At 40.6% G+C, this 25,139-nt stretch overlaps 1 protein-coding gene across 7 annotated transcripts in view; it reads right to left on the bottom strand.

Annotated features, from left to right (window-relative positions):
* ASAP1 (ArfGAP with SH3 domain, ankyrin repeat and PH domain 1) overlaps positions 1-25,139 on the bottom strand; it is a 372,441-nt gene that overhangs the window by 100,789 nt on the left and 246,513 nt on the right. For 5 of the 7 annotated variants that reach the window (XM_043539090.1, XM_043539091.1, XM_043539089.1 and 2 more), the window contains 2 exons: positions 14,975-15,075; positions 11,455-11,524 (listed from right to left, as the gene is read on the bottom strand). In XM_043539090.1, coding sequence (XP_043395025.1) covers positions 11,455-11,524; positions 14,975-15,075 — 171 coding nt within the window. Of the gene's footprint in view, positions 1-11,454; positions 11,525-14,974; positions 15,076-15,589; positions 15,599-25,139 lie in introns of all 7 variants that reach the window. The other 2 variants (XM_037892008.2, XM_043539088.1) reach the window with 1 other exon arrangement.

Genomic DNA, 25,139 nt, shown 5'->3' with positions numbered 1-25,139 from the left:
AAGCACCTCTGAATTCAGTACACACTCATTGTCGTGAGAAAATTGCAACTGAGACTGTCGGCTGTAACGTTCTGTATCCCTGGTAGATAGACAGCTGAGATGAGTACATTGTGATGGGCGCATCAATTCCAAAGTTTGAGTGCTGTCTTGTAGAGGGAGGGAGATCTGGCAGCTCCTTGGTGGTTTATACAAAACATACACGTCACATTAAGTCCATCATGACCTTTGTGTGTTGTTTTTGATGAAAGGCAGAAAGTGTGCATAGGTACTCCTGACAGCCCTTAGCCCCAAAAAAGTTATATGTGAGGTCATTTCTGTGGAAGGCCATTTGTCTTGAACCTTGTGGTTGTGTAGGTGATCTCCCCAGCATATTAGGGAGACATGTGTTCCAGGTTGGTGAATGTGAGTAGCGAGAGGAATGCTCTCGTTTGTACTGCATCAAGGTTAGTGCTGATAAAGTCTAGTGTCTGTACCGGGGTTAGTATGCTGCTACAATGAAGAGAACCTTGGAGAATACCCTGTGAAAATGATCCTGCCCCAAAGGTAAACAGTAAGGAAATCTCCTGTACGATGGTTGTATTGAGATATGGAAGTAGGCACCCTGTAGGTTCAGGGCCAGAAATCAATCTCCTTGCTTTAGAGCTGGTCCTAACTGCTGTGAAGTAGGACAAGGTGACTTCTGAGTGCTGTGACAGGTGTATAGATGGCAGCTGATGCTGTAAGGTATCATTGTTCAGGCCCTCGACCAGCTCATCAGAAGTGCTTATAAGAGACAGTTTGAGAGGTCACGGACTGGGGTGCAGACTGTTCCCACTTTTGAGTCCTGGTCCTCTTACACTGTGGCTCATAACAGCACTGAGATGTTGGGTATTGAGAAGATTGTGACCAGTGGTGTGGCTGAGAGGTATATCTTCTCTTCTGTCCCACAGTGTAGATTCGTAAGGAGTGTAACATGGTCTAAGAATCCTTCAGGATGTGGAGAGAAAATCTGTCTTCTCCGCAAAGAGTTTGGCCCTTCAAACTGGAAGTCTGTAGCTCTTTGGACAATCTAGAGAGATGTAGGCAAAAAAACCAAAACAAAACAACGCAACCCACCTCAGTACCACTGTCATGGAGACTGGGCGGGTAGCTGTAACTGCTACATCCAGTGCTGTCTCTAGGACCAGTCTGGCTATTAATTGACCATTCTAAGAATGGTCTGAATCTGTTCTTTTTGTGTTCCCAGTAATGTTCCAGAAACACATTGGGTTTCCCATAATTAATAAAATTGTAATTGGCCGTGACAGTTTGGTAATTTATGACTCTAAACTGTAATGTTGCCGATGAATACACCATCTTGCCTGATCGTATGGAGCTGACTTGGCATCATTGCTTCCTTCATGCATTAACCATATCCACTATGATGGAGTTGGGTTGTGGATGTTGAAAACAAAGTCGGCCTCTTTGGGTAGAGATGTAGGTTTTTTGTTTGTTTGTTTACACTCTGTTGCTGGATGGTGCGATGGTGGCTGGTGTCTGCCAGATGACTTTGGTAGGATTTAGAATCGCCTCTTTAATTGGGAGGACAATTCTAGATGAGAAGGTGGTGTGCAAAATTTCCACCAACTTGTGATGTGTATCTGCCACCTCCTGTAGGGGAATCTGCAGCTTGTCTGCCACCCTCTTGGTAACATCCAGAAAGTTCTTAAAATCTTCATCTAGTGATGAGGGGTGGGCAGCACAGCCTCATCTGGGAGAGATGAGGAGAAGTGTGCTGGAGGGGTAGCTTCCTCTTCAGGTTCTTTTTCCTGTTGTGGAAAAGCTTCCTCCTGTGCTGACTCAGGTGCTCTGGACAGCCAGGCTGTAGCAAACCATCTGGTTGACTCTCCCTGAGAGTCACTTGGGATGGTCGCGACGTGTGTGTGTAAGTCGCCCAAAAATTACAATATGGCGTTGGGGGGGGGCGAGGGAAGAAGGCAGGCATGGGTGGTGGGCTTACCTCAGGGGGCCTGTACCATGATTGAAAGTTGGCTTGATGGAATTGGGGAGCACCCTTGTAGTGTGACAGTGGGCCATGATGAGGGCCAGGGAAATTATCTCCTCCTGACCAGTGTCAGATTCTTCAGTGGGTAAGGGTGGCACTGACTGGGGTATTGGCAGTATACAGCCTGGTGTCAAGAGCGATTCTGGGTGCGGGGATGTTCTCGATACCAGTGTCCTGATACCAAGTAATGGGGATTGCGATTCTTCCCCAATCATCAGGTCTCCAGGGTACCAGAGCTCATGCAGTACCATGGGTTCATTTGGTACCACAGAGGAGCGTCCACGGTACATTGTCAGTACCGATAGTTGGGCAAAGCACTCCCTAAAAGAGAGTTTTGTTGTGCCCAGTACAGAAAGTTTGTTGGTGCCACTATTTTAGAGATGGTATGGTAATTGTTTCTCCCTGGGTAGTGAGGCCACAGATCTCCGGAGTATCAGAGCATGTGTGTTACCAGGGGCTCCCGTGGTACCACAGAGGAGTGTCTGTAGTATGCTGTCAGTATCGATGGTTGGGAAGGTGCAGAACACTTCCTAGATAGGAGTTTAGTTGCACCTGGTACCAAAGGGTTTCTCTGTGCCGCTCTTTTAGAGATAGTACGTAACTGTCCCCGCTCCTTCGGGGGAGTACGGGGGAGTACTGACTGTGGAAGCCCCTGGCATCTCTGGAACGGTGCGATGCCCTGGGGATGGTGCTGCAGCAGAGCTCACAGCAGGGCAGAGCTCACAGCAGGAGACCCTGTCTCGGGTGCCTGCTTCAGAGCTGCAGTGTGGAGGGTGCCACAGGTCCTACCGAGGTGGCTACTCTGGGGAGCCCCACTGGCTGGCCAGCTACTCAGAATGCATGTGTTTGGATCGGTGCCGAGATGGCCACACTGGAACCCCTCTGGCTGGCCAGTTGCTCGGAGGAGCTCTTTTTATGAGCTCTTCCAGGGGGAGTCTGCTGGTGGCTCCCCCCCCCCTTCTTCTTGTCCTCTTCACCACTCGACCCCTTTTGAAGTTCCAGGGATGATCCAGGGTCAGCACTCACTGGAGTCCCCTGTTTTCTCCATATGGAGGAGTTTTAACTTCAGCTTCCAGCTCTTGTGGGACTGCCGTTTTAGCTGTGGCCGATAAAACTTCTGTGAGGCTCTCCTAGGCACAGTGAGTGTGTCTGGCCATTACAGGAACTGACTCCTGGCAGGAGAGGCACCGCTTGGAGCGGAGAGAGCCAGGCATGCCCCTGGGCAGGGGGTTGTCATCCTCTAGCAGGGAGGAATGCAGAAGAACGTGGTCTTTATTTAAAAAAAAAACAAACCTGAAAATAAAAAATTATGAGTCTACTAGATGCCTGGTGGCAGGGGGAATGCCCCCAGACAGGGTAGGACACTGAAGTTCTTTTCCTTTCTCTCTCTCTTTTTTTTTTTAACCCAAAGGAATAAAATAAAATAAACACACACTAGCCTAACTACTTTTAAGGAGAACAAAGGTAACAAAACAAACACTACTTATGCTAATGACACAGATAAGGAAGGGACAACTGTTCATTCCATCTGAGGCCAAAGGCGGTAGAAAAGGAAGTGAGGAAGTGAGGTTCGCCCTGCAGTGCTAAATAGCCTCCAGGCAGACCACGAGGGAGGGAGGGCACATGCGCGCAGGCTCAACAGGACATTACTACCAAAAATCTCCAATTAGAGGTGCAGGGGCACACATACACCTACAGTGGAGCACCCATAGGGACACTACTAGAAGAAGTAGTATGAAGCTTCCTCCACCTTTGTGTCTTTCATCTACTACCATCTCTGCAACCCCATCCAGGATTCTCTAGTGGGCACCTCTCAACATATGAAGAGAAGTTCAGATTGTGCTTGGCCTTCCAATTTCCAGTGTGGAGGAGGATCCTGCAGGAAGAAAGCTCCTCCAGTCTCAAAGTGGGAAGAGTTTGTGGTTTTCCTCTCTCACCAAGTTACTTGTGCCTGCTTCCCTTCCCCTGAAATCCATGTGTCCCAGTCAGCCCTGAGATACCTGAAATGTGTATGAAAGAGAGATCACCCCAAATCACTCATAAAACATTAATGTGGAAGGTTGGGACTGTTGAGACAGGAGTGGCTTTTGCCAGTTCCGTGGTCATTCTTTTTGCTTCTGCTCCACTGGCCAGCTGCATAGAAGAAGAACAATCATACTTCCAACCCATTCAACAGTACTGCAGCCCCTAGTGGTGGGAGGCCAATTTTTAATTTTATTTTAAAACCAAGACAGATGCCCCGCACTGTTCTCCAGAAAATGGAGAAGACCTGGCCAAAACAGGCAAACTGGAGCATACATGATATAAAAAGGATTCTTTGGCTTGGTTTGCACTCTTAAATGGAATGTCTCACATATTAGTTCAAGAAAAATGCCCAAAAGGATAAATTTTATTGCTTTACCTTTCTTTCAACCTCTAAAACTGACAGGCTTCACAAGATTTAATGCCTTCTCTTTTTGGTTATAGATTACATTTTTAATTTGACTCATGAAAGCCAACTAAGGTGGGGGGGGGGGGAGGGAAGGCATTACTATGCATATTACATGCCCAGAAAAAAGTATGTTGAAAAGTTGGTGTGTAGTAAACATTTAAATACAGTACGCAGGAAAGAGAAACAATGGATCATTCATACTTTCTGCTGAGAATGAAATAATCACTGAATGTATTTGATATTTCTATGTCTTCTGATAAACCCTTGGGTTATGACATAACTAGACTAGTAACTACAAGGAACTGACTGCCCTGAGAAAAAATGAAACACCTTTGTTTTGCTTAGATACTCCTGAAAAAGAAAACAAACTGCATTACCCATACAGCTAACTATATTTGTTCTTCTGACAGCTTTGGCTTCTTTATCTGATTTCAACAAGTTTGAACTTTTAATGGGGATAATTTAATTATCCTCCCAATGTAGAGGATTTTTATGATGCCACTGAAATGCATAGGTGTCTAGATCACAAAAGCCAGCACCATAAATGACATCTTTGTTGCCAGACACAGCAGAGAGACCAAGCTTAGGATAGGCTTGGAGACTGAGCTATCTTCTTATCCCTAGAGATAATCCTTCTAGGTCAGGACTGATGCAGTAATCAGCAGGGAAAGCTTATGCTGCTTTTCTACATGATGCTTCTATTCTGTAGAGTACACGGCTTCAGTCTTCAGTGCTGTCAATTACAGACACACCTTACTGCTACAGGAAGTGAGTGGTCTGCCTTCCAGGTGGAACTGGAGAACCAGCTAAAGTAGGACAGCCTCTGCACCACCCCTTATTAAGGAAAAAATTCTAGTTTAGCAGAGCTGAACAAAAAATTAATCACCAAGTCATGTATATGCACAGGCCTGAAGTTTTCTTAATGCTGTAATATTTGTCTTCCTCACTTTGTTTCCTTTCATGTCTCATCATATCATAACTTTATTGTACTGTAAAGCACCGAGCATGTTTTTGGATGCTGTAAAAATAGTAAACTAACTTTTATAATTGATTGCTGCCATTATCTCATGAAAACAAGTTATACAAAAAATATTATATGTAAAAGAAATCTCATAGCATTTTGACCTTATTGCAATTTTAGTTTTCTACAATTTCAAGTCGGAGGGACCAATATTTGAGTCTTTGCAGGGGAAAAGCCATCTTAGGTTTACTGAGACTGGCAGGAGGGAGTGACTGGAGGGACGACAAGCACAGGCACAGAACTCTCTTGGTTTATATGAAATCTGTAGAATATAGTATTTTGGGGAAGATCTCAAAGCAAGAACATTAACTATCTTTTCTTCATGTCTTTGAAAGGAAAGATGTCAGCTGTCAAATTTTTCAACTTGCTATCTCAACTAAAGGAGGTGATGACCACTAGGAATACAATTTTAAAAGTATAAAGATTAAGAAGGACAAGTCAATCAGTTCTTGATCTCTATATGTATTACAATTGAAGTTCAGCATGGCAGGCACTTATCACTTTAGCAAACTGAGTCTCCTGGTAAGTTAGCTAGTTAGAATCTGAGTAACAGCCTAATCTTAACCAATAAAAGTAGATAAACCTGAAGAAGGTTTCTTAATGCTTAGTCTGGGAAGGCTTTTTATGTTTTACGTGGATTACAGTTATCACTTATGAATCAGAAGTTAGTTTGTTCTAACATTTTCACACACCTTGAGAGAAAGTTTACAGATTTTGTAAGAGTGAAATCTTCCAAAATATGGAAGCCAGAGAATTTAAATTTCTCTAGAACAGCAATAAGGGAATTTGCTGTGGACTACTCAATATGAGTTGTGATCAGACATCAGATTTAACATTGTACTGGAACTAACTTTGTCCTTAGGTCAACTGTAAGCCTTAAGTCAAACAACTCCTGAAAAAACTACTCTGGATCAGATATGGGGGGGCAGTTTGAAATCAAATACCGAGCAGTAAATGTAGGCTTAATTCACACCCAAGCTGCAATCCAAATTATTGTGATCAGTTTTTGGTCTTTATACCTATTTCACCAAGAGTAACTAACAATTTTTTGGAAGGATTTGAGAACTGGTTCACTGAAGAAAAACTCCTTGCAAATAACGTCCTTCGTGACAGATAATTGTAATTGTTCATTGTGAGGAATTCTGAGAAATCATTTGTCATCCTGTTATTTATTCATCTGTATAAAACAGACCCTATAACTAAGCAAACACAGGAGGGTAAATGAACAGACTGATATTCTTACCTGAATATGAATCAGGCATTCTTTTGTGCTTTTCGTCCCGAAAGATAATCATAACATATTTCTCTAAAGTTAGTGTTCGCAATCAATTTTTATCCTGTTGCTTAATTATCAAATAAAAACTTGCAAAATCAGGAGAAGGCACTGAAGCTCCTGTAGAGATTTCCCTTTCAGGAGCTATGATGGAACTACTGTAATTTAGATAAGCGTAAAGGAGTCTCTGTCACTTGCTGAGTTAGCAGGGGTACTGGTGCAGATCCACTGTGCCAGTAGCAATGTGAGTTTTGACAAGTTTTCAGCAATGCCAATACAAGTAATACCAGCGTATGAACCTATACCAACATTGGAACACCAATCCTGTATTATATGTCATTTGCCAAGATGATATTAATCTCAAGAATGGTGGTATATTATAATAATAAATAATAACTAATTGAATCTGTCTTACAAAGCCCTTTACAACATTTACAAATTGATTTTATGAATTAAAACTCACACATCTCACTTCATCCACTGGTCAAATGCTACCATCACTGAGGTAGAAGATACCAGTCATTTCACAGCATACAACAACTCTCCACTTCAGTAAAGCAAAAAAATATCTTTAAGGTGTTTTTGCGTAGGAAGAATGAAATTAGCCAACTGGAAATGATTAAAAGTCACAATAACATCCCTTCCAATACTTGTGAAAGATCTGGAATCTGTAGCTACCTGAAGTGGTAAAGACCAGGTTTTACACCTCATCTGATAGATGGCACCTCCACCAGCACAATGCATTATAAACTTAACACTGGCTTACAGGGAAAAGTGTCACCATCTGTTTCAGCAACACCAAATTCATAGATTCAAAGGCCAGTAGGAACTATTGTGATCATCTAGTCTGACCTCCTGTATAACACAGAACATAGAACTTCTCCAAAATAATTCCTAGAGCATATTTGTTAGAAAAACATCCAACTTCGATTTAAAAATTATCAGTGATGGAGAATCCACCACAACCATTGGTAAACTGTTCTAATTGTTAATTAACATTTAAAAATTATGCCTTTTTTTTTAGTCTGAATTTGTCTAACTTCAACTTCTAGCCACAGGATTGTGTAGCACCTTTCTCTGATAGATTGAAGAACCCATTATTAAATATTTGTTTCCCATGTAAATACTTATAGACTGTAATTAAGTCACCCCTTAATATTCTCTTTGTTAAGCTAAACAGTTTGAACTCTCTGGATCTATCACTATAAGGCATCTTGCATCATCATCGTCTTTTGTTCTACTGAAGTTCTCACATCATACCACCATTCTAGCTGAGCACCCATGCAAATACCAATCAGGCCTCAACCTGCCTAATTTAAGCTATGTGATGAGATCATTACCCGAAGTGGATGGAAGAAGTTCAAGCTTATAGATCAAATTATAGACTCATTTGTATATCCAGAGTGAGATCAGAAGACAAACTTTGCCTCCTTTATGGAGTTTGACTAATGTTGCACAGAAGTCTGAGCAGCATCCCCACTTGCTACCTGAACACAAAAAGTGAAGAAAATATTTTTATGTAGCAGCCTATGGGAGAAGGAAAAAATAGTTCAACCAAGAACATAACTGATCTGGCTGACACTTAATTACAATAATCATAGGTAAGATGAACATGTAATTCACGAAAGCAATTGAGGATGTGATTCCAGCTGTTAAAACTGGGTACGAATGTTCTATTAAAATATTAGAATCATAGAATCATAGAATATCAGGGTTGGAAGGGACCCCAGAAGGTCATCTAGTCCAACCCCCTGCTCGAAGCAGGACCAAGTCCCAGTTAAATCATCCCAGCCAGGGCTTTGTCAAGCCTGACCTTAAAAACCTCTAAGGAAGGAGATTCTACCACCTCCCTAGGTAACGCATTCCAGTGTTTCACCACCCTCTTAGTGAAAAAGTTTTTCCTAATATCCAATCTAAACCTCCCCCATTGCAACTTGAGACCATTAATCCTCGTTCTGTCATCTGCTACCATTGAGAACAGTCTAGAGCCATCCTCTTTGGAACCCCCTTTCAGGTAGTTGAAAGCAGCTATCAAATCCCCCCTCATTCTTCTCTTCTGCAGACTAAACAATCCCAGCTCCCTCAGCCTCTCCTCATAAGTCATGTGCTCTAGACCCCTAATCATTTTTGTTGCCCTTCGCTGGACTCTCTCCAATTTATCCACATCCTTCTTGTAGTGTGGGGCCCAAAACTGGACACAGTACTCCAGATGAGGCCTCACCAGTGTCGAATAGAGGGGAACGATCACGTCCCTCGATCTGCTCGCTATGCCCCTACTTATACATCCCAAAATGCCATTGGCCTTCTTGGCAACAAGGGCACACTGCTGACTCATATCCAGCTTCTCGTCCACTGTCACCCCTAGGTCCTTTTCTGCAGAACTGCTGCCTAGCCATTCGGTCCCTAGTCTGTAGCGGTGCATTGGATTCTTCCGTCCTAAGTGCAGGACCCTGCACTTATCCTTATTGAACCTCATCCGATTTCTTTTGGCCCAATCTTCCAATTTGTCTAGGTCCTTCTGTATCCTATCCCTGCCCTCCAGCGTATCTACCACTCCTCCCAGTTTAGTATCATCCGCAAATTTGCTGAGAGTGCAATCCACACCATCCTCCAGATCATTTATGAAGATATTGAACAAAACCGGCCCCAGGACCGACCCCTGGGGCACTCCACTTGACACCGGCTGCCAACTAGACATGGAGCCATTGATCACTACCCGTTGAGCCCGACAATCTAGCCAGCTTTCTACCCACCTTATAGTGCATTCATCCATCCCATACTTCCTTAACTTGCTGACAAGAATACTGTGGGAGTCCGTGTCAAAAGCTTTGCTAAAGTCAAGAAACAATACATCCACTGCTTTCCCTTCATCCACAGAACCAGTAATCTCATCATAAAAGGCGATTAGATTAGTCAGGCATGACCTTCCCTTGGTGAATCCATGCTGACTGTTCCTGATCACTTTCCTCTCATGTAAGTGCTTCAGGATTGATTCTTTGAGGACCTGCTCCATGATTTTTCCAGGGACTGAGGTGAGGCTGACTGGCCTGTAGTTCCCAGGATCCTCCTTCTTCCCTTTTTTAAAGATTGGCACTACATTAGCCTTTTTCCAGTTATCCGGGACTTCCCCCGTTCGCCACGAGTTTTCAAAGATAATGGCCAAGGGCTCTGCAATCACAGCCGCCAATTCCTTCAGCACTCTCGGATGCAACTCGTCCGGCCCCATGGACTTGTGCACGTCCAGCTTTTCTAAATAGTCCCTAACCACCTCTATCTCCACAGAGGGCTGGCCATCTCTTCCCCATTTTGTGATGCCCAGCGCAGCAGTCTGGGAGCTGACTTTGTTAGTGAAAACAGAGGCAAAAAAAGCATTGAGTACATTAGCTTTTTCCACATCCTCTGTCACTAGGTTGCCTCCCTCATTCAGTAAGGGGCCCACACTTTCCTTGGCTTTCTTCTTGTTGCCAACATACCTGAAGAAACCCTTCTTGTTACTCTTGACATCTCTTGCTAGCTGCAGCTCCAGGTGCGATTTGGCCCTCCTGATATCTTTCCTACATGCCCGAGCAATATTTTTATACTCTTCCCTGGTCATATGTCCAACCTTCCACTTCTTGTAAGCTTCTTTTTTATGTTTAAGATCCGCTAGGATTTCACCATTAAGCCAAGCTGGTCGCCTGCCATATTTACTATTAAAATATTTTTAAATTAGTATTAGCACCTCAGTATAAATGTATTAAACTCCAATTCACTTGCCAAGGAAAACATTTTCTTATTTAATCTGTTGTAACTGCCCATGGACTAACATTATTCGGCACAAGATATTTAAGGGCCACATCCTAAAGTCCATTGAAAGCAATGGGAATCTTTCCTAAATCTCCAGAACAGGTGAAAGTGTTTACTAAATCAATACATTAGTCAGACTGTTGCACCCCATTCATATGTAACATAAGCTCCGAACACTTGGCAACAGCTCTATTCCAATGGCTAGATAGGCAAAACAATGTGATACTATTTATATGGTCTAATTTTATTTATAAAAGAAGTAAAAAATTGCAGTTTGTGGGGCAAATTTTACTACTATTAATGTGCAAAGAATAAGATGTGCTCTTTAATATTGTCTATTGATTTCAGTTGTTCCCATCGAGTCCCAGCAACAGCTAGATGCCTCAAATCTGGAAGTTAGCAACATTTATAACAAAGTAAAACTAGATGACTTATTCATTGTGAATAATTTCTCCAACAAATTTTGTCACTTGCCAAATACATTATTCACAAATACATTTTTAATATTTAATTAGCTCTAACAACAAGCTGTTTAATGTAAATCACGGTAAAATCTTAACAGGCTCCGGCAGCCTAAAACAGTTCAGCATTTACTTTGGAAGTCAGTGTGTACAAAAGAACAAATATAACAAAAAACCTACTTCATGCTAGATTTTTTATTATACACAATATAGAATATTAATTATATGTTACCATTCAATCAATCTTTTATGTTTTCATTTATTTTGCTTAACTGAATGGTTTTCAATTTTTCACAAATAAGTGAACAGGCATTAAATTATCTAGGTAGAAGAGGTATTTATTCACCATACTTTAAATAGTCACATAACAGATCTATATTAATTCAGTCAATAGATTCACAGGAATTGAGTTCATTGAATTCACTATGGCAATAATGGAGTATAAAAAAGTCAACTTACTGTTGCATGTGATATGGTAAGAATTCCATTTTTGACAGTGCACTTTCTTCTCTGCCACACTTTCCTTAGCCTAAAAAATAACAGGACAATATATCAAGAACCAAACATAATTACTGCTCCTTTTAGTTTGTCTGTACAACAAACTTGGAGGACAAACAGAAGTTAAAGATAATAAACACGTTTATCATTCTGTTTACATTTAAAATAGATTAGCAAGCCAACACACTCTCCACCAAACCAACTGATTTAGGTAAAATTTTCAAAAGTGCTTAATTCCCATTTTCAAAAGAGTCTTCAGCCCTTAGGAGCTCAAGTCCCACTGATTTTCAATTAAACTTAGGTGCCTAAGTACCTAATTCACTTTTGAAAATGTTATCACTACTCTTTATGCTTTATTACATTAACTGCATTAGTTTAATAGATGGAAGCTTTTAAATAAAACAACACCTAATTTCACTTTTCTAACCAGGTGAGGAGAATTCTTCATGTAAAATAATAAAAAAGTGACATAATCCAAACCTGATTTGGCTTAACTGAAATTTTTCATTTATGTCTCCACGTTTTAAAACAAACAAAAAAAATGTATAACTGTATCCACCACAAAGTTAACAATTCGTGTCCCTGATTTATCTCTGATTGAAAGGTCATAAATTAAATTCTCTTTGAAAAAGGTGTTTGTACATTAAAAGGCTTATCACTCTGTCTGATCATTCATGTAGTCCCCATGCTTCTAAGCCTATAAAGTACTTTAAACTGATTAAAATAGAACTACAGTAGGATTCTAATCAATGTTTTTAGGATTTCTCTGAGTTAAATTCCCAGTTCAATAGATTATGCTTATACGAATCCTATTCTCCAACTCTTCCTCATCTCTTATATGGGATGGGGAGCAGGAAAAACCTCCACTCTAGTACCAATTATCTTAAGGCTATGCAGTTTTGATGCTGTGCATTTAATATTTTTCAGAGACAGAAAACAATTATTTAAATTTGTTCCAGGAAGGTTCAAAGCAGAAAATTGGATCCTCTCCCATCAACACATTTCTGTATAAAAGCTGTGTTAGTTGGCTATCTTCACTCTATGTTCCCTGAAGAAGAGATGCTGTTCAGCTTCTACTTTTTTCACTACTGAGGCTTTTATTTTTATTCATACCTTAAATCACTATATAGAAGAGGAAAACCAAGTGGTCCCTGAACTTTCATCAGCACTAATACCTCATTCAAGAGCACTGGCACAGTATTGCAGACTTTCCTACCTGCTTTTACCTACATTGCCCTCACTTGATTGATGTAACTCCTGTTCCTGATGTGCTACTAGATTAATAGGGAGTAAATGAACTACAGACTGGACTGGTCTTTTAATGACTTCACTTCTCTAATATCTAGGGCACCAATGTATGTTATCTTTGGGAAGAAGTCTGGCATCTACAGACAGAAAACACTGGCAATAAAGAATCTGGATTATGATTTCACATTTAACATTTTGCCTGACCACACAATGTTCCATTTTTTCAATGAACAGATTACACTAATATGAAAAGGAGTACTTGTGGCACCTTAGAGAATAACAGATTTATTTGAGCATAAGCTTTCGTGAGCTACAGCTCACTTCATCGGATGCATTCAGTGCCACAAGTACTCCTTTTGTTTTTGCGAATACAGACTAACACAGCTGCTACTCTGAAACCTGTCATTACACTAATATGTAATTCTGGCCTGTCTTCCCATTCCTCACCCTATCTTTGCAGCTAATACAAAAGCTGTTAAAGAGGTGACTGCTGTAATCTGTTTTATATAATTTATGTATGTTGAAGAAGACAGCAATGTCTGAAAATTTTGGAGCATTAAAAAGAAAAAGAATTATTGGTTGACAGAGCTCTCACACAGTGGCTGTGCATTTTTTGTCACCACAGACACAAAATAAGTGAAGCTAACAAAAGAACCACCCAGATGGAATGTAGGTAACAAAATGAAGTCAGACTGTTCTTTCATAATAATAAAATCTTAAAATCTTAGTGCTAGAAGATTTACTTTTCTGATGCCCTAGCACTAAAAATGACTCAAGTTGTTAAACAACCTTCACGCTGCAGGTCTGACCATTTTTCAGACTTCAAATGTTAAAGTTTGGATTTTTTTCTAAGTCACAAAGGTTTGGTTAAAATATTATTCATGTCTGTAGAAAAGTGCAGTTATCTTCTTGCAGCTGGTTTAATATCCTATGTGAAATGACTGGTGACATCAGAATAGTTAAGGATTCTAAAACTACTAAACCTTTTTTTAAATTGCTTTATTTGTAGATATTAATGATACTTAGAAAATAAGATATGCATGAAACCTGTATGTAAGATTCTGCAAGAAATTCCAGTTTATAATTTAATAAACATTTTTAATAACTTAACAATACAAAGAGAGAACCTCTTTAAGGTCTTGGCATAGCGAGAAAGAGTTAAGCTTACATTTTTAAAGTTAGATATGCATTTCCTGATCTTTGAGCGTTTTATTTTTTCATCCTTAATGCTACATTCAAATTGCTTGAAGTAATAACTTTTTGGTAAATAAAATATAAATATTACAAATTAAAGCTCTGAACCTAGCAAACACTTGCTCATTTAAATATGCCTTTCATTAGTTGGCTAACTGAAGCCCATGGAACATCTTGAGTGAGTATAGGCTTGCAGGTTCGGCCTGTAAACTACTATAATTCTCTCAGTTTTCTACAGATACATAAATCGTATTCTATTTTATAGTTAATGCTATGAGCCTGAAAATCAAGAATTTCAAATCAAACATTTAGATACCAAAATGTTCAATTTTTAACCATTGTATTTTTATTCATAAAGGGTAATGTTTTCTGAAGTGCCTCACTGACTTAAGAGCGTAAGTCCCATTTTAAAATTGAGCAGCTCTCAGAGAGAGCTAGGTCCTAAGGACCGAAGTCATTTTTGAAACACAGACTTAGGCTCTTAAGTTTCTAAGGTGCTTTTGAAAACTTTACTCAAATGGCCCAGAGAAGTATGTCTCAAAAAGGGTTAAAATTGTGTATAATATGAATTGAGAAGTATCTGAATCTAGTAGTTTATGTTCAAATGTAGAAATTCTGGATTTTCAAGAGCACTACATGATATCAAATGGGGTAAGTAAACAACATCTTCTGCACACCCAATGAGACAAGTAATAAAAATTTAACACAGAAGTTAATCACAGTTTTACACATCTCCATGAAGTGTGATTCAGATGTCTCTATGTTACACACCACATGAATTGATATACCAAACAACATTGACTTTTTATTTCTAACTAGTTTTCATAAATTCTAAGTTTTAACAATGTCTAAAGAGAAAATAAGCACTTCACAAATGAGATATGCAAGCATTCTAATCAGTAAATTAAGAGAATTCTTTTAATCATGTATGTTTTTAAAATGTACAAACTCAAAAAATTCAGCGCATACACTGTATATTGATGGTGATCAATTATATAAAACAATTCATATTAGTATATTATATACTCCAACTACATACCCATCACTCTTCTTTAAGAGATAACCCTTCTTCTCGCTTCCATACTCCTTATTTCCCTGAAGCTGATGCATACTATATCCTCCTTGCCTGCTCTGGGAATCCTATAGAAGGGGAAAAAGCCATTACAAAAATTTTAATGTCATTATGTAACAAGATCTCACATTGATCGTAGTTTACCTCTCCTTCCCCACCTCCTCCCACTTTACGTAATAACAGATTTTTCAAACAAGGAATCCCAACTAAGAAGTTTAATAAATAGTTATGGACGCTACAATAAATACATGACCAGGTAATGTAATATTCAAAACTCTGAATTTTGAATATATAAAGAATGCAGGTGTGTGTCCCAAGGTAATGAAGGAATTAAAAAGGCTCATCATAAATTGTTAAAGGAAAGCAAGTAAGTTTTACACGCACAATTATATAGGAAACAACACCAGTAATCATCCTCAATTTTAATTAAGTTTAAAAATACACATAGTGTACATATTTTTTAATAAATGGAATCTTCCCAAATAAATTTTAAAAAAAAACTAATGAAAGAAACAAGTAGGGTGATAAAAATGTCAACAAATTCACTAGAAAAACAAAGGGCTTATTAAAACATTGACTTACTCTCCTAGCCTTCGATCAGGAAAGGCAAAAGCAACATGGGAAGGAAAAAGCAAAGAATTCAAAAAGAGAATTAATTTTGGAAAATAATGTGCTCCTGAACATATATTCTGCAGCTTCCACATTTAAAAAGACAATCAGCAGTCATTCTTGCAAATGTCACTAATTAGTAGGAAGAAACAACACAGTTCTTTGTTTAGACACTTATTAGCCTTTGCTTGCCAAGTAACATTAGAGCATGCTAAAATACTGTACATGTTTATCTTTTAGTGGTTTGTAATTAAAATATCTTTTAATATTGAATTGGAACATGGAAGGATACTAATAACGTTGTATGCAGTGCTGTTGTACCCATGTCGGTACATGGATATTAGAGAGACAAGGTGGACGAGGTAGTATCTTTTATTGGACCAACTTCTGTTGGTGAGAGAGATACGCTTTCTAGATACATAGAGCTCTTCCTCAGGTCAGTTTCACACTTAAATACAAGGCTGAACAGATAGCACATATTCTAAGGGACAGCTCAAGGTGAAGTGGCTCTTTAACACCTCTGTAGTCAGGATAAAAAGGGGTGTGCTGCTGGTAGACCAGCTCTTGCCAAGGCTGTAGGCATCAGCTGAGCACTGACACATTCATAGCTGGAAACCAGACCAACTTACCTGTATGTTAGTAATGTTCAACATAGGTGTTAGACTTGTAAGGATGTATTTAGTGTTTAGTCTATAAAATGGGTTGTGAGTTCCAGCATGCATTAATCTTACTTGTAATGTCTGTATCCCATGCTATAAGGCAATACATAAGTTTTGCTTTATAACTGTAAAAATGCCTGCTCTAAACTTGTGAACTCAGACAGGAGGAGTGTTTCCCCTGTCCATCAAGGAGGACTATCAAAACTAGGCAATTGTGAAGCATCACAATACAAAGATTTGGCTAACGGCCTCCTTACATCAATAAAAGTGCTATGTGCAAGGAAGTTCATCTCATCAACATGAATTCTGAAAGCAGAAAATAAAGATAGCAGACATGAAAATTCTTCAACTCTTTGCTGCTTGGACTCTCAGAGGGCTGAAGCTAGGAAACAAAAAGCAGATATCTCCAAGATCAACCTGGGTTAGCCCTAGAAGACATTCAGTGCTGACAGATTACTATATCTCTGTCACCTTTTGGAACCATAGACTGCAACTCATTTGTATTACATGTTGCCTGCTTTAACCTGTAAATAACTCTTTTCATTTCTTTTTTCTAGCTAATAAATCCTTAGTTAGGAGTTTACTATAGGATTAGCTAAAAGTGTTGTCTTTGGTGTGAGATCTAAGGTACAAATTGACCTGTGGTAAGTGACTGGTCTCCTGGGACTGGGAGCAACCTGAATATTTTATGATCTATGGTGCAAGTGACCATTTATCACTAAGTACAGCTTGCTTGGGTGGCAAGATAGTGCACCAGGGGACTGTCTGTGACTCCATGATAAGACTGTTAGAGCAGTTCACATTTGTTATTGAGTTGGTGAAATCTAATTCTAGAACATACCACCAGTTTGGGGTGTCAGCACTGCTTTCTGACTGCCCCGAGGTTGACACTCACTGTCGTGAGCCATTTCAGACAGCATGACGGGGGGTTAGCGGGTTACAGACTCTTGTAGTAAGCTATAAATCCAATGTTTTTATTAAGAACATGATTTTTAGTGTCTAGCAAAGTTATGAATTTGAAACCAGACAATCACTATGCTCTCAAATGAACTCACACAGGAGAATGATAAAAGACAAAAACACCATATCACCTGTGGGTGAACACTTTTCACAAAGCAATCACTCTATATCTGACCTATCAGGCCTCATCCTCAAAGGAAACCCGCGCAATACTTTCAAAAGATGAGTCTAGGAGCTTAAATTCATAACTTTGCTAGACACTAAAAATCATGGTCTTAATAAAGACACTGGATTTATGGGTTATTAAAACAATCTGTAACTCACTAACCTCCCATTTTGTCCTGTGACTACGGGAGTGGTAACAGTCCATTTCACCTTGAATGGTCCTTTAGAATATGTACTAACTAGGGCTGTCGATTAATCACAGTTAACTCATGTGATTAACTAAAAAAAAAGAATCATGATTAAAAAAATTAATTGCGATTAATCGCAGTTTTAATCGCACTGTTAAACAACAGAATACCAATTGAAATTTATTAAATATTTTGGATGTTTTTCTACATTTTCGTATATATTGTATTCTGTGTTGTAATTGAAATCAAAGTGAAAAGGAGTACTTGTGGCACCTTAGAGACTAACCAATTTATTTGAGCATGAGCTTTCGTGAGCTACAGCTCACTTCATCGGACGAAGTGAGCTATAGCTCACGAAAGCTCACGCTCAAATAAAGTGAGCTGTAGCTCACGAAAGCTCATGCTCAAATAAATTGGTTAGTCTCTAAGGTGCCACAAGTACTCCTTTTCTTTTTGCGAATACAGACTAACACGGCTGTTACTCTGAAACCTGAAATCAAAGTGTATATTATTTTTATTATAAATATTTGCAATGTAAAATTGATAAAAGAAATCGTATTTTTCAGTTCACCTCACACAAGTACTGTAGTGCAATCTCTTTGTCATGAAAGTGCAACATACAATGTAGTTTTTTTTGTTACACAACTGGCCTCAAAAACAATGTAAAACTTCAGAGCCTACAAGTCCATTCCTTCCTACTTCTTGTTCAGCCAATCGCTAAGACAAACAAGTTGGTTTACATTTGCTGGAGATAATGCTACCCTCTTCTTATTTACAATGCCACCAGAAACTGAGAACTTGCTGTCTGAGCGATTGGCTGAACAAGAAGTCGGACTGAGTGGACTTGCAGGCTCTAACATTTTACATTGTTTTATTTTTGAATGCAGTTTTTTTTAACATAATTCTACATTTGTAAGTTCTACTTTCATGATAAAGAGATTGCACTACAGTACTTGTATTAGGTGAATTGAAAAATACTATTTCTTCTGTTTTTTTACAGTGTAAATACTTGTAATCAAAATTAAATGTAAAGTGAGCCCTGTACACTTTGTATTCTGTTTTGTAATTGAAATCAGTATATTTGAAAATGTAGAAAACACTCAAAAATATTCAAATAAATGGTATTCTATTATCATTTAACAGTGCGATTAATCGTGATTAATTTTTTTAATGGCTTGACAGCCCTAATATTAACTATGTATGCTAAACTATCTGTTTGACTTTGCATTTAGCTGTGACACTCTGAGTACCTTTCCCAGACCTGACAAAGAGCACTGTGTGGCTCAAAAGCTAGTCTCTCTCACCAACAGAAGTTGGTCCAATAAAATATATTACCTCACCCACCTCACTAATAACATTGTCACTCAGAGTTCTTAAATTTTTCTTCTGCTTTCAAGTTTTATTGCATATTAGCTGTTTGTTCTGCTATTTGAACTCCTTGGTGGAGAGGGATTTATAAACTAAAACAATGCAGTTATTAATTTATGTGTGTAATCTCTACTCATGTGAAGAATGTCATTGATTTCTGATGAAACTACTCAAATGAGCAGAAATTATTTTCATGTGACTAAAAAGTTTAAAGATTTTACCTAAGCATCTCCTACTCTTTATAAATTTTTGAATGTTCATAACAACTGTCCCCATCCTCCATAGCACTGGAACTAATTATGGAAGAATAGCTACTTAAAGAGTTACCATGCAGTGTTTTTGGCTGAAAACTTGTATTTTGTAAAAGCAATTTAAAAAACCTATTATTTTATTAATGTAATTAAAATATTTTAAAACTTTATTGTGAAGCAGTTAGATGTAGTCATAACATACCTGAATAAAGCTACAAAAGCAAGGAAGTGAAAAGTTAAGTCTTAATTTTTATATAACCTCCTCTCTGTCCATAATCATATACCTTAAAATTACTCCAACTACTATATATCATAGATGATGCACTTCAACTTTATTCTGCTTCCTCAACCTGTTCTTCTGCAACTACTTCCAAGTGATAAGAATTTAGTATATTTGGTGCAACAGTATGTCGAATCAGGAAGGGGCAGTTTGGTGAAGGGGGTGATGTGAAGCTTGTATCCCTTGGGTGTCCAGAGTTAAGATTTTAGTATATGTCAACACCAAAGATTTACATCACTGCAACATACATAAGAACAGCCATACTGGGTCAGACCAAAGGTCCATCTAGCCCAGTATCCTGTCTTCCGACAGTGGCCAATGCCAGGTGCCCCAGACGGAATGAACATTGATGACATCATCATCATCTGGACCCATGGAAAAGAAGCCCTTGGGGAATTCCACCATGATTTCAACAATTTCCATCCCACCATCAACCTCAGCCTGGACCAGTCCACACAAGAGATCCATTTCCCGGACACGACGGTGCTAATAAGCGATGGTCACATAAACACCACCCTATACCGGAAACCTACTGACCGCTATTCCTACCTACATGCCTCCAGCTTTCATCCAGACCACACCACACGATCCATTGTCTACAGCCAAGCTCTACGATACAACCGCATTTGCTCCAACCCCTCAGACAGAGACAAACACCTACAAGATCTCTATCAAGCATTCTTACAACTACAATACTCACCTGCTGAAGTGAAGAAACAGACTGACAGAGCCAGAAGAGTCACCTACTACAGGACAGGCCTAACAAAGAAAATAACACAACGCCACTAGCCATCACCTTCAGCCCCCAACTAAAACCTCTCCAACGCATCATCAAGGACCTACAACCTATCCTGAAGGATGACCCATAACTCGCACAGATCTTGGGAGACAGGCCAGTCCTTGCTTAAGGACAGCCCCCCAACCTGAAGCAAATACTCACCAGCAACCACACACCACACAACAGAACCACTAACCCAGGAACCTATCCTTGCAACAAAGCCCGTTGCCAACTATGTCCACATATCTATTCAGGGGACACCATCATAGGGCCTAATCACATCTGCCACACAATGAGAGGCTCATTCACCTGCACATCTACCAATGTGATATATGCCATCATGTGCCAGCAATGCCCCTCTGCCATGTACATTAGTCAAACTGGACAGTTTCTACATAAAAGAATAAATGGACACAAATCAGACGTCAAGAATTATAACGTTCAAAAACCAGTTGGAGAACACTTCAATCTCTCTGGTCACTCGATCACAGATCTAAAAGTGGCAATACTTCAGCAAAAACACTTCAGAAACGGACTCCAACGAGAGACTGCTGAATTGGAATTAATTTGCAAACTGGGTACAATTAACTTAGGCTTGAATAGAGACTGGGAGTGCATGGGTCATTACATAAAGTAAAACTATTTCCCCATGTTTATTCCCCCTCCACCCCCCACTGTTCCTCAGACGTTTTTGTCAACTGCTGGAAATGGCCCACCTTGATTATCACTACAAAAGGTCCCCCCCCCGCTCTCCTGCTGGTAATAGCTCACCTTAAGTGATCACTCTGGTTACAGTGTGTATGGTAACACCCATTGTGTCATGTTCTCTATGTATATAAATCTCCCCACTGTATTTTCCACTGAATGCATCCGTTGAAGTGAGCTGTAGCTCACGAAAGCTTATGCTCAAATAAATTTGTTAGTCTCTAAGGTGCCACAAGTACTCCTTTTCTTTTTGTGAACAGAACAGGTAATTGTGAAGTGATCCATCCCCGGTTACCCATTCCCAGCTTTTAGAACAATGGAACAACTGAATCATTGTAAAATAATATTTATTGGGTATGGTGGTACCAGAGAAATCATGGGATGGTTTCCTCTTGACAAGAGGCTTTTGTGGAGGGTTGGCTAGAAGTCTGTAGGATCTTGGTATGCGAGGTCTGAGAAGCAGGCCACTGCACTAGCTGCAGGCCTACTACTGCCAGCGATACCAGTACTAAGAGGCTAAGCAAGTCTTTTGTGGCTGCATACACCTCCGGGGTGGTTGGGATCAGTACCATCTGCTCCATAACGGTCCTTAGGGAACGGCCTCAATGGACCTGGCACAGGCTCCGGAGGCAGCAGTCCTCCTTTTGGAGGCAAGGAGTGTTGTAGGGATGGCCTCTCTTCCAAACGCTTTATGGAGCATCCACCTCTGTCAACCTTCAGACTAACATAGAAGAGTGAAAAACGGAACCTGAGGAAAGTCTGAGTCTCTTCTTTAGTACAGGGGAACAGGACAGAAAAGCCGCAGACATCTCTAGTGGGGCGTACCATACTGAAGTTGATGTACTTCAGCTGTTCTCCCCATGTGACTACTCCTATGGGGATGGAAGTGTTGCTTCCAAAAGCAAGCATTTAAGCCTCGCTGCTCTTTTTTTGAGCGTGGCTTGAAACCTTTACAGATGTGACATTAGGAGAATCCCACATCGTTGACAAAACATTTCAGGCAGGTTGAATGCAGGTCGTTGACCAGCATAGGCTTTCCGCAGGATCTGCAGGACTTAAAGCCTGGCAAGCGAGGCATCATTCTGGTACCAGTACCAAAAGAGGAAAAAATGGTCAAACAAAAGACCAAAAATGGAAACTTAGCCCTAAAACTGTCAAAATTTGACTAAACTAACTATAAATAACTGTTGTTGTATGCAGTGTTGTACCTCCTATGACGGTCCCAGGATATTAGAAAGATAAGGTGGGTGAAGTAATATCTTCTACTGGATCTCTCTCATCAACAGAAGCTGGTCCAATAAAAGATCTTACCTCACCCTTGTCTCTAAAACAAACTACAAATTTACAACTACACCTCTACCCAGATATAACACGGTCTGCGGAGCCAAAAAATCTTACCGCGTTATATGTGAAACCACGTTATAGAGAACTTGCTTTGGCCCCCCTGCTCCTTGTCTCCTGACCGCCCCCTCCAGAGACCCCATCCCTAATCACCCCAGGACCCCAACGCCTACCCAACCCCCCTGCTCCCTGTCTCCTGACTGCCCTGACCTCTATCCACACCCCCGCCCCCGACAGGCACTCACCGGCAGTGGCGGGAAGCAGAGCAACGGGGCCCCAGCCAGCTCCACTCTGCCAGCTCCCAGCCGCGGCGCTCCGCTTCCTGCCGCCGGTGAGTGCGGGGAGGTTGGGGAAAGGATGCCCCCTGCACTTACTGGTGGCGGGAAGCAGAGTGCCGTGGAGTGGGCTGGGGCTGGGCTGCTCCACTTCCGCCGCTGCCAGTGAGTGCGGGGGGTGGGGGGGGGCAGATCCCTTCCCCCAAGCCCCCTCCCCTGAGCGACACGGCTGGGGCCGAGCAAGGGAAGCGGAGCGGGCTGCTCCCAGCCCCCAGCTAATCACCCAAAGTGCCCCCCCACAGCTCCTGCCTCCCAGACTCGGGGGGGGGGGGGGAGGGGAAGGGCCTGCTTTACCACATTGTATGAGAACCCGTGTTATATCGGGTCATGTTATATCAGGGTAGAGGTGTATATAGAAAGAAAAGCGAGGGAAGTACTGAATTAATCAAGTCTGGAATTGCTCTGACAACTGTGACTGGTGATAAGAAGGAACTGAGGGGGGCCAGAGGTGGTTCCCTCTTTTATCAGCACACAGTGGCACACAGTGACAGAGGGCACTTGAGCTACCCCAATGGGTACCACTGAGGAAAAAAATCTCCAACATCCAAGCAGGGAGCACACACATACCTACACTGGAACTGACACGTGCAATCACTCAAAGAAGAGCTACAAGGTATCTGGTTTGTGTTAGAAGTGTCATGGGAGCTTTAATTATGAACAGCCAAGGCCTCAATTTTACTATCTTAAAGTACTTTGGAAGGTAAATGGTAAGTTAATTTGTGAATTCTGATGCAATTTAAAATAGTTTAGAACCTTACAAATATGCAAGAGAAAATCCAATTTCAGTTCATATGCTGTAATATTCTGAATTATCTGTAAATTTCCTGATGTTAAATGCTACAATGCAGTAATGCAAGGGAAAAATGCCCTTAATCTCTAACAGCCATGCCATCTGTTTCAGTAACAAACCCCAGCTTTAATCATGTAAAAGTTCAAATACCCACAGATCATTGAAGAATTGGTTGTTCAAACCAGGGTCATGTATCTTCTGTGTCAATGTCATTTAACTCGTGTGCTGAGTGCTATGTTATTTTGGTATTAAAGGACTAAAAAGCTATGGTATATTTTAAAAGCTGTGACAATCTAATGAGTAAGGACTCAGTTTAACAAAGCACGTAAGTATTTAGGAGTTCAGTATAAGTTACAGTAACTCCTCACTTAAAGTTGTCCCGGTTAACGTTGTTTCGTTGTTACGTTGCTGATCTATTAGAGAACATGCTCGTTTAAAGTTGTGCAATGCTCCCTTATAACATTGTTTGGCAGCCACCTGCTTTGTCCACTGCTTGCAGAAAGAGCAGCCCGTTGGAGCCAGCTGGTGGGGGCTTGGAACTGGGGTGAACCAGCAACCCCCCTATCAGCTCCCCGCTCCCCTAAATTTCCCATGCTGCAGCCTCCCAACAGGCTATCAGTTGCTGGGCAGTTCAGTTGTCCCTCTCCCCACTGCCATGTGCTGCTCCTGCCCTCTGCCTTGGAGGGAGTCTCCTGCTTGCTGTACAGGGCGGGGGAGGAGGAAGAATGGTTAATATGTCAGGGTGTCCCCCTCCCCCCTGCATCCCACTTACACCATCGCCATAGAGCAGGGAGGAGACACAACAGGGCTCAGGACAGAGGGAGCTTGCTGATAGCAGAGGCTGTCTCAACTTGCTGATCTACTTAAAAAGGCAATGTACTTAGAGTGGGGTCAGCATACTTAAAGGGACAATATGCATCTCTCTCTCTCTCTCGCACACACACAGGTAGGAGTCTCTGTCTGCCATGCTGTCTCCCCTCCCTCCATTTGTGCTGCCTTGTAGAGTGTGAGGCTACATTAACAACAATGTGTTAACCCTTGAGGGCTCAGCTGTTCTAGTTCATCATTTAGCAGTAAGGCATTCCCATCCTCTGACTTCACCACCTCAACCAAGCCTCACAATCATCACTGCTGTGTACAGTATTAAATTGCTTGTTTAAAACTTATACTGTTTATATACATATAATATAGTCTTTTGTCTGGTAAAAAAATTTCCCTGGAACCTAGCCGCCCCTACTTACATTAATTCTTATGGGGAAATTGGATTTGCTTAACATCGTTTTATTTAAAGTCACATTTTTCAGGAACATAACTACAACGTTAAGCGAGGAGTTACTGTATTTTATTGGGCGTTTTCTTCATAGATGCAGTAATGCAAATTCTAGTGCATTTTAGGCCTACAAAATAGACTGGAAAAAGAAAAGGAGTACTGGGTAATAGAAGACTCTGCAGCAGAGCAATGTCAAGAGACATTGTTGGTGAACTGAACTCTATAAATCTTTTTAATTCCATAGAACATCTCAGCTTCACTTAAAAAGTTATTAGGGATTGAGGAACTTGGAAAAAAACATCCTTGTCTTACAAATTTTTTTAAATGATTTCAAAACACCATTTGGGTGTCAATATCTATTCAAACAGAACTTCTTTCCCTGAAAACAATTCATTCTTTCATTATAGTAAATGCCTCCCCTGAGCTCACTGAA

Source organism: Chelonia mydas, chromosome 2 (assembly GCF_015237465.2).
Source record: "Chelonia mydas isolate rCheMyd1 chromosome 2, rCheMyd1.pri.v2, whole genome shotgun sequence".
NCBI classification, from domain to species: domain Eukaryota; kingdom Metazoa; phylum Chordata; order Testudines; family Cheloniidae; genus Chelonia; species Chelonia mydas.
Note: the sequence above shows the minus strand (reverse complement) of the source record. Positions and strands in the feature narration are given on the sequence as shown.